The sequence below is a fragment of the Peromyscus maniculatus genome, chromosome 2 (assembly GCF_049852395.1).
Source record: "Peromyscus maniculatus bairdii isolate BWxNUB_F1_BW_parent chromosome 2, HU_Pman_BW_mat_3.1, whole genome shotgun sequence".
NCBI classification, from domain to species: Eukaryota; Metazoa; Chordata; class Mammalia; order Rodentia; family Cricetidae; genus Peromyscus; species Peromyscus maniculatus.
This window is the reverse complement of record NC_134853.1, coordinates 93,751,804-93,761,328: the sequence shown is the minus strand read 5'-3', so window position 1 is coordinate 93,761,328 and position 9,525 is coordinate 93,751,804. Positions and strand designations below refer to the sequence as shown.

The 9,525-nt window shown below is 47.5% G+C and overlaps 1 protein-coding gene across 17 annotated transcripts in view; it reads left to right on the top strand.

Moving 5' to 3' along the window:
• Positions 1 to 6,640: 6,640 nt before the first annotated feature.
• LOC102925382 (TLE family member 1, transcriptional corepressor) overlaps positions 6,641 to 9,525 on the top strand; it is a 97,112-nt gene continuing 94,227 nt past the window's right edge. For 6 of the 17 annotated variants that reach the window (XM_076564388.1, XM_015999945.3, XM_015999934.3 and 3 more), the window contains exons 1-2: positions 6,643 to 7,531; positions 8,130 to 8,230. In XM_076564388.1, the coding sequence (XP_076420503.1) occupies positions 7,508 to 7,531; positions 8,130 to 8,230 (125 nt within the window). In that variant the 5' untranslated portion in view covers positions 6,643 to 7,507. Of the gene's footprint in view, positions 7,532 to 8,129; positions 8,231 to 9,525 lie in introns of all 17 variants that reach the window. The other 11 variants (XM_015999938.3, XM_015999940.3, XM_076564384.1 and 8 more) reach the window with 6 other exon arrangements.

Genomic DNA, 9,525 nt, shown 5'->3' with positions numbered 1-9,525 from the left:
ATTTAAACTAATCTATTTGCATTAATCAACATTCTGCCATGTGGTGTTACCTCTCTTTCATCTTTCATCACTTCCTGTTTCTTCTCTGTGTCTTGCTGGTGACTCCTCTGACTCTACCCATCTTCTTCCCAGTGTCCTTAGTCTGGTTTTCCTGCCTAACCTTATCTTGTCTAGCTATTGACCACTCAGCTTCTTTATTAAACCAATCACAATGTAATTTACACAGTGTAAAGCAATAAAGGAATATTCCACAAAGGCCAAACACTTGTATGCATAAAATAAAAATAAATAAATCTTAGATAAATAAAATAACTTTATCTCTGTATTTATTATTGTGTGTATACATATGAAATGTATGTGGGAATAGTTGTGGAGGGCAAAGGACAATTTTCTGGAGTCAGTTTTCCCCTTCCATCATTACATAGGCTCTAGACACTGAACTTAATTTAAGTGTAAGAGCTAGTCAGTAATAAGCGTGAGCTAATGGCTGTACAATTTATAAGTAATATAAGTCTCTATGTGTTTACTTGGGTCTGAGAGGCTGCAGGACTGGGCGGGACATAGGAAAACTTTCAGCTACAATCTTGTCTTCTCTTCTCAATGTCTGTGATGAAAATATGTGTGGCCCAAGTGCCTAGTTGGTTTAGATTTTTGAAAAGAGCCCAAGGATTGTTGGTTTGTGGAATGTCCCAACATTCAGTTAGTTTATGGCACCTGTGGCACCTAGACTTCTTCTAGACCTAGACTTCACATTTTGGAAACATGAAGGTACCTTGAACATACCCTGGTGTGACTGGGTTCTGGTCCCCAGACATTAAGAACACCAGAGAGCTGGGCGGTAGTGGCACACGCCTTTAATCCCAGCACTTGGGAAGCAGAGCCAGGCGGATCTCTGTGAGTTCGAGGCCAGCCTGATCTCCAAAGCGAGTTCTAGGAAAGGCACAGAGCTACACAGAGAAACCCTGTCTCAAAAAAACCAAAAACCAAAACAAAACAAAACAAAACAAAAAAACACCAGAGATCTCCTATTAGTTAAGCTAAGCCTTAAACTCGACCTGGTTAGTTCCAGAAAGAAACTTTATTCAAACAATACTGTTAGAACAAAAGCTTTCAAGATCTGGAAAGTATCAGGTTCAACCTGTCTGTTGATTTTCTAGCAATTCCTTGCCTTATAGTCATTAAAGGGGTCACGTGTCCCCTCTTATTAAGCAAATTTTTAGGAAGCAGCATCAAAGTACTGTTCAAACCACTTCTGTCTTGTCTACCAAATATTCTTCAGCTACAGTCCAGCCCAAGGCAAAACTAACCTTTGACCAACTTCACAGTAAATTAAAATAACAGCAGAGATGTGTTCACTGAGATCCTTTACTAGACTGGAGCTCCAGGCAGCATTTGATCAGGTTCCCAAATACTAGCTCTGCTTTTCCAAGGAACCTGGCTAGGTGCACAGGGGAAATCGCTAACAGGAACCTCTTCTTCTTCTTGAAGTACTTCCAAGAATCTAATGTTAAATGTTTTATTGGTGTGAAAATCCCTCACTTCTTTTTTTAGACAATCTCAGGTTAGACTGGACTTCATGAGAATGACCTTGAACTTCCTGATCATCTTGTTTCCCAAGTGCTAGAATTATAGGCATATGTCACCATGCCCAGTTGATATTGCACTGGACACTGAATTCAGAGCTTCTTGCAAGCTAAGCAACTGTCTTATCAACTAAGTTATATGCTCCCCTTGTCCTAAAAAATGAATTGGACGACCCTAACTGGAAGGAGTGTGCTACCCCAGTGCATGAGAAGTAAACAGAATTAGAAGGAAGCAATATGCAAAGGAACATACAGTACAATTCCATTTCTATCTCAGCATAGTAATGTCTCCTTATAAACACATGCCCTTTGGGTTGATACTTCTTAAATACAGACTTAGATAAACAAAAGTTTGTCCCTGGCTGACTGTAGTGTTCTAGGGCCAAAGACACAAGACTCTTTACCAGCCTGATTGACTGGCTTCCAGCTTCAGAGTGTAGCACCTCTGGTTTTCAAAAGGCTTACTTGAATACTGAGTGAATAGCTAATCTCTTACAAGTTTGGGGGCTTTAATGAGGTAAACAAGTGACTGGACTGCAAAAGTAAACACTGCAGTTCCTCCCAGGCTCATCTCAGTTTCCAGAATTCTTTTCCTCTCCTTTCACTAGCCCCTGTTTTCTCGAGTTTGGTGTCTTATCCTGTGAAAGTATTGAAATTGCAAAAGAGACCTTTTTAATTATAAGTACTACAGTAATGAATTCAAGTACACTCATTTATCATAAAGGGCTTTCCCATCTGTCTCTAAAGCATACTTAGAAATGCTGTGTATTTGATAACATTAGCACCAAGCATCTTCCACATGTTAATGTTTAGCTTTTTAGATGTTGTTGCTGTTCCTCTCCTCCTTACAACTTAGTGGTGGTTCCAGAAACAGCACATTCATCTGTGTATTTAGGAGTGCCTGTGTGGTCTCTTCCTAATTTATTTGTTCTCCTGTCCTAAGGGATCCATCACAATCCCCCTAGGCAGGGAGATTAGGGAATAGGGCTGTCTGCCTTTGCCCACCATGCCAGGCGAGGAAAAACAACTTCCCCAAGTCCCTCAAGTTCTTCTGGCCACTGTACAAATTGTTCTTGAGCATGGAGAGTTTCCAAAAGCCCTAATTAGCAACTCACAGCAAACATTTCTTTGCATTAGCTAATGATCCGGCCACACTTGTAAGCAAACAGAACCAACGTATCTAATCAATGCTGAAAACCAACCAAATGACTATTAAACATCTGGATGTAATTTTCTAGTTAGAACAAAATGAAAACATATGCAGGTCCCTTTGATCTTCATCTTAACAAAGAAATTGTTGATAAAAAGCATACTGGTCAGTCAATGTGTAATTTTCATAACGTCTGCTGGTTTCTCTTCAAATGCTCCTAGTTTAATTTGGTTGGTTTCCTGCAATCTCTAATTTTACCATATTGTGTGAAACCACAAGAGATTCTTTGGATGTGATTTTATTTGCGGTTTTACTGCTGCATGGATCTGCTACTGATTTCTTTTCCTCCTCTGCCTTCTCTCTTCCACCTTCACTCTTTAGGAATGGGGTCGGAATGAAATGTTACAAGTACTGCTGAGAAAATTCCTTCTGGACTCTATTCCTAGGTTTAAGAAAACATTCACTTCAAACCAAACCAACCCACCCCAGCCCAAGAATGTTGACTGATGCCTATAATCCCATTATTTTGGAGGCAGAGGCAGGAGGACCATTAGAAATTTAAAGGCCAGTTGCATTTACATAGCCAGTTCCAGGCTAGGCAGATTTACAAGCAGGACCTCCATCTAAAAGAAATAAATAAATAGCTCAAAACAAAACAAAGGCTGGGGATGTAGCTAAGCTGGAAGAATACTTGCCTTGCCTGCAACAAACCCTGTGTGGTGACATTCTCATAATCCTAGAAGCAAGAGAATCAGAAGTTCAAAGTCATCCTTTGCCACATGGCAAGTTTGAGGCCAGCTTAGACTACATGAAACCCTGTCTCAAAAACAAAAGAAGACAAAATGGCCACAATTATTTATTTCAAACCATTATTTATGTTGAGTTGAGAAACTAATTAGCAAGAAATGAATAAATACACATCTATATATGCACCAAGAAAAAGTGAACCCACTAACAAGCTTCTCCCCCACAGAGGATAAAATGGGTATTATTTTTTTCCGAACACAATTTCCTACAGAGCTGGTATAGTTAACATTGTTAACAGATTTCAAATGAAAGCCAGGCATGGCAGTACATGTCTGAAGCCAATCCCAGCACTTGGGAAGCAGTGGGAAGAGGAGAGCTACACATTCAAGCTTGGTCTACACAGTGAGTTCTAAGTTTGCTGGGCTACAGAATGAGACCTTGTCTCAAAAAACAAGCACACACAAAAACATGAAATATCAAAATTATAGATTTAATGAGCAAGACCATGTTCTTTTAAATAAGCTACAGGTAATTGCACATATATTATTCATTTCAAACATACGATTAAAGCAACTTGATTGTCTTAAACATCATCATCTGTAATGCAGTTTGATGAGAGTTTTGTAGTATAATTATTACAGCATGCCAATCACAGAGTAAATATGACCTTGAGAATGAAAAAGGACACAGCCTTCTTCTAATCTCAAGAAAGATGACCTGAATGGAAAGATACATTCAAAACCCTGTCTTTTTTGTGCAATCAAAGGGCTCCCAATTTTAAAATCATTATGCACCCCCAATCCCATAATTCATTTAAAAGAAATCAGAAGGTTTCAAAGGCTACTACGAAGAAAGCATTAGTTAAGAAAGAGAAATTCTAGTTTTTACTCACAACAAACTGGAAACTCTAGTGAGTGGCCACACTTTCTTGAACAGTTAAGAGTGGAGAGTGTAAGCAATGAGTTAAAATGGATTTGGAAAGTGGGCACGTAGCAACATTTTTGCTTCTGATCCTAAACCTAGTACTTTAAAATTTAATTATCAGTGTGTTCCAGGTAGGGAAGGGACACCTGATAGGTAAAGCTTGGGGACTGGACCTCAGGGAGAAAATTTAATAGTAGGGCACAAGGATAGACTTGTGGCGTCCCAAGCACTTCCCACCCAGCGTGGGAGCTGATCATACAGTCAGGCCACTGACTGGGGACTGTGATCAAGTCACTGAAGGATGATTTCAAGGAACATGTTAGTTACCCAGGATCAGAGGAGTTCAAAAAATCCCGTTTGGCCAACCCATACATCACCAAATCTAACCAAGGAAAGAGAGGCCTGTCTTTCTTCTTTTTCACTCTGCATGCTATGAAAATGCGTAAAATAAACCTGTTTCCAATTCTATGAGAAAAGAACGACCTCAAACGACACTGAATCAGTTTAAGCGTTTACTGTGGTCTGAGATTGGCTGATAGTGTTCTTTTGCTTTTCATTTATAACTGATATTGGAATTAATGCACTTACAGACATATCAGTAGCACACATGTTTAAAAAGAACATTACACATACTGTAATGTATTACCTATTTTTTTCTGTATTTCAAAGAAAAAAATCTGTTAAAAGCAAATTCACATCTATTTCAGTAAGCTCCTTCCGGTATGTCTCTATAAAGTAAAATAATGGGGATGGAGGTATTAATGTCCCAAATTTGTTAACTAGGTTTCAACAAAAGATAAATGTTTGCCCAAGCTGTACCTTGGTGCCTTTCTTACCAGAGAAATTACCACCAGGAGGCTAAAACAGCATCATTCACTCGTGGCTCACATAAAGAAAGAAGAAAAAAAAAAAAAAAGCTCCACGAACAGCTCTTAAAGAAAGCACACGTGTGGCCATACTGCAGGTTTTCTGCTGGAGAACCAGACAAAACCCGGAGACTCTCAGCATTAGTTCCATAGCATGTCTCCTTTATTTAAAACTTGGAAATTCCTCTTATGTCAATCCTCATTAAACAAGACCCTTCATTTACCAACTCTCAGTGGTTCACACGCCTCTGCCAGGAGTACAACCAATGCAATCGGGGCGGGGGAAGGGCAGGTTTCAGGTCTCAACGCTCGTTTATTCCATTGTCTTTCATTTCCCAGAAATTTGAAACTGACTAGTGCTCTCCGGGCAGTCTCCTAAAACTCTCGGCCACTTCCCTCCTATCCAAACAGTGAAATCATTTCAAGATCAGAACCCGGATTTCTCGCGGGGCGCAAAAGCATCTCTTCTGCGCGTGGGACACGAGTGTCTAATACTGCTGGCCCCTTAGGGATCTTCCCCGCCAAACCGAGCCAGGTCGACCTTTCACGAAGTAGTGCGAAATCTTTCCAAGCCTGTACAGCGAGCGGTCCAGTCTTCCCGCGATGGTGTGCGCATGCCAGCAGCTGCGATGCTCACGCACTTCCCATCAAAGGCACAGTTCACTTCTCGTGCGTCCGTGGAAAGGCACCTCGCGGAAAAATAAGCTCCCGACAAAGTTGTGAATGGAACCTCACCTTCAGAGTAACACCGAACCAAGGGAACCAATACAGGCAAATGCATTCTGTTCTTGTTACCAAGATGCATACCCTCCCCCAACAAGAAACCCCGCGGTGAGTCTCAGGTACTTTCACTGAGATTTCCTTCAAGGAAAAGAGGAGCGAGCAGCAGGCTTCTGCAAACTTCAGCCCCCCGCTTTTCTCGCCCCCGGCGCGCAGGCCGCTCGAGCTTGCGAGCACTCGCGCGCTCCCCAACTTGCCCCACGTTACTTTGATTGACAGCCCGGCTCGCCGCTCTCCTTCCCACCGACCTTCGGAGGCGGCTTGCCAATCTCAGCGTCTGACCGCTCCCCATTGGCTGGTCTACGCGTCCCGCAGCTCCTCGGGCACCGCGGCTCTCGGAGCGCACAGGACGCGCTGGCGGAGGAGGGGCGCAGGCTGGTGGGCGGAGAGCCGGGCCAACAGAGGCCGCGCGAGGTGGGCGGAGCGAAGGCCAACACTGGCCGTGGCCGGCCCGCGTCAGCGCCCCACGTTGGCACGGCGCACGCGGTTGGCTGAGCGGCCGCGGCCCCGCCCACGTCCGCGGCGGCTCTGGCGCTTGCAGCCCCCGCCGCTCGGCTCGGGCGGGGCTCTGGTTTGCTAGCGAGTGTGAAACCGCGTGTTAATGTAAGCGGCGCGAGAGGCGCGGGCGGCGGCAGGAGCATCGGCGGGGACCCCGCGTCCCGGGGCAGGAGCCGGGACTCGCCTTCGACGTGGCCGGCAGCAGAGGGAGGCCGAGCGGCAGCGCGCTCTTCGTCGCGTGGACGTTTGCCTCCCGGGTTGTGAGAGAACTTTGCGGCGGCTGGAGCTGGTCTGCCCTTCGCCAAGAGTCGGGGAGGGGGAAGGCAGGCGCAGGGAGCGCTGGAGCCGCGGAGCGCGCCCGGCGGCCTGATGCCCGGGCTGGAGGAGCGGCGGGCCGCCGAGGGGCTGCACCGCGAGCACTAGCCGCGGACCGGAGGGAGGGCGCGTCCTGGCGCGACCCTGCGCAACCCCCCGCTTCGTCCCCGCAGCTCCGCGCCGACCCGGAGACTCTGCAACGCCGCTTGCCGAGCCTCCGGTGACCCGGAGCTCACCGTCGTGGGAGCGGGTGACCTCCCGACCTGAGACGCGGCGTTTGCCGCTGGCTGTCTACGTGGGTTTTAGCCAAGGCGCCACCTGCGCGGCCGCCGCCGCAGGGAGGAGGAGACTCACAGCCCGCCTGCATTCGTGAGCCGCCAAAGGGAGCGCGGCCGGGGGGCACCGGGTGGAGGACCGCCGTAGGACCCGGCGCCCCCGCTGCGCAGACTCGCAGGAGCGGGGCCGAGGCGCCCGCGATGTGGTCTTGAGGGCGGGGGCCGCACCCGTCGCGCCCTGGCCTTGTATCCTGAGCGCCCCGCGCGCCGGCCTGCTGCGCTGCTCCGCGGTTCCCGGCGGGATTCAAGTTGGAAGTGGCGCGGAGGATAGAGCTGTCCCGGAACAGAGCCTCGGCTGCCGCCAGAGCGATGTTCCCGCAGAGCCGGCACCCAGTGAGTCGCCGGCGCGGGTGGGACCCTGTCCCGCTCCGGAGCCCACGAAGCCCCGCTTCCCCCTGCCCCGCCCCCTCCTACTGGATGTCTAGACGCGCGGACAGGGGTCTCGCAGTCGTCTCCCGCCTATCCCGAGGCCGGAGTGATCCCGCCTTTGCCCCTCGTTTCGCCTGTTTACATTTAGTCAGTGCAGCCCGGTCACTCCAGGACTGGGGGCTGAGAGGGAGTTGGCATTTCTTCTCCGATCCCCGGGGTCTTTATCGCACGGTTTGGGGAGGGGTGGCCCTGAACGGTGAAGCTCTGGCCTGGGCCTTCTCAGCCTCTCCGGGCCGGGTGACCCCCAGGGCGTCGGGCACGCTCGGTCCACGCTGGAGGTAGACTTGGCTTCTGAGCCTCTTGAGAAATTAGGGCCCCGGGAAGGTCCGCTTTCTCCCTTTCTAAAGTGAACCGAGGGCTCGAGTTGGGGGCTCTGTTTTCCACCTCTAACTTTATTTTTTTGTTTATGTCCCATCCGCTTCCCCCTCCTCTTGACTTTTCTCTGCTTTACGCCCTCACCCTCATATCTCCTTCCTTGGTCCCCCTTGCTGGTCACCTGCAGACGCCGCACCAGGCTGCAGGCCAGCCCTTTAAGTTCACTATCCCGGAGTCCCTGGACCGGATTAAAGAGGAATTCCAGTTCCTGCAGGCGCAGTATCACAGGTGCGTGTCGACCTGCTGGGGGTGGTGGTCACCTGGGGGGGGGGGTCCTTTCTCACCAGGCCAGGCTGCTAGGGCTGTGTACTTAGTGCTTGTGTCCAGGCGGTGGCGTGTGGAGTCACAGTTAAGCCCTGTCATTCATGTTACCCCCCTTTCTTGGCTCTTCCTGGGCCGCCCCTTCTGTTGTCTCCTCCTCCTCCCATTGTTTCCCCTTTGCGCATTTGCGGCTGTTCCAGGGAGTCCCTTTTCGTGTATTTTGGAGTTGCATGAGAACCGTCAATATTTGCACTTCATTTATTTATTTTGCAACAGGCTGAACTAAAACATGGGTTCAATCAATGGCTCAGCCCTGGAGTGTGCGTTCAGGAAAGCAAAGCCATGTTGAAATCACTGTTTGCCATACTAGAAAATTGGGTTGTCTGAGACAAAGTCCATTAGGGAAGGCTAGATGCGTTTAGCTGTGCCCATCATGGGTGATTAGGCGGTAGAATGTAGATAATGTGGTGGCCCACACTGGGGTGTTTGGATAGGCCGAGGGAATAGAATCACATTCACATTGACCTCGGTTCTGGGTTCTTTATGTAATGATATCTTTTTCAGCGGATTTGTAAGTGAAAATTCTTGCTAAAGCCCCCATCTATAGTGAATATTCCAGAAAGGTTACTTACTTTGCTCCTGTTCGGTTTTGACTCATTGGAGCTAAGCCATAACTTAGAAGGAGATTTTTGCTTTTGTCATGCTTGAGAAAAAGGACAAACCCAAGGCTTGGTGGCTTGGGTGTGAATTTTCCTATTTTGTCAGTGGCTTTTTGATTTTTGACCTTTTATCTACTTTCAGATGAAATCTCTAGAACTCGAGGCATACTTGCACACACTGTTTACTGAACAGGGGCAGAACTTCAGCCCACTTCGTTGCTGTGGCTGCTTGTCATATTTTGGCAGGGATTCAAAAACCAAAAGATTTTGAAAGGCACTAGTCATTATAGGAGTAACTTTCCCAGTAAAGTTTTTCAAACCTGAAGACTGCCTGTGCTGGAGAGTAGAGGTTGTGCGAAGGACAGACTTTGGTGCAGTCGAGAAGTCGGATGGGGACAGCTGAGGAGTCTGTTTTGATAGCTTTTTCGTTCTTGCCCTCTCAACATGATCTGTGCCCCAGGAACAAAAAGAACAGTAGTTGGTGGATATTCCCCTTGTTCACCTTCTTTTCCAGCATTGAATACAAAGACAGCTTTTAGGATGTTTTCCTAGCTTACGACTTTTCCAAATTGTTTTTGCTTAAAGTGCAAATATGTGAGGCAG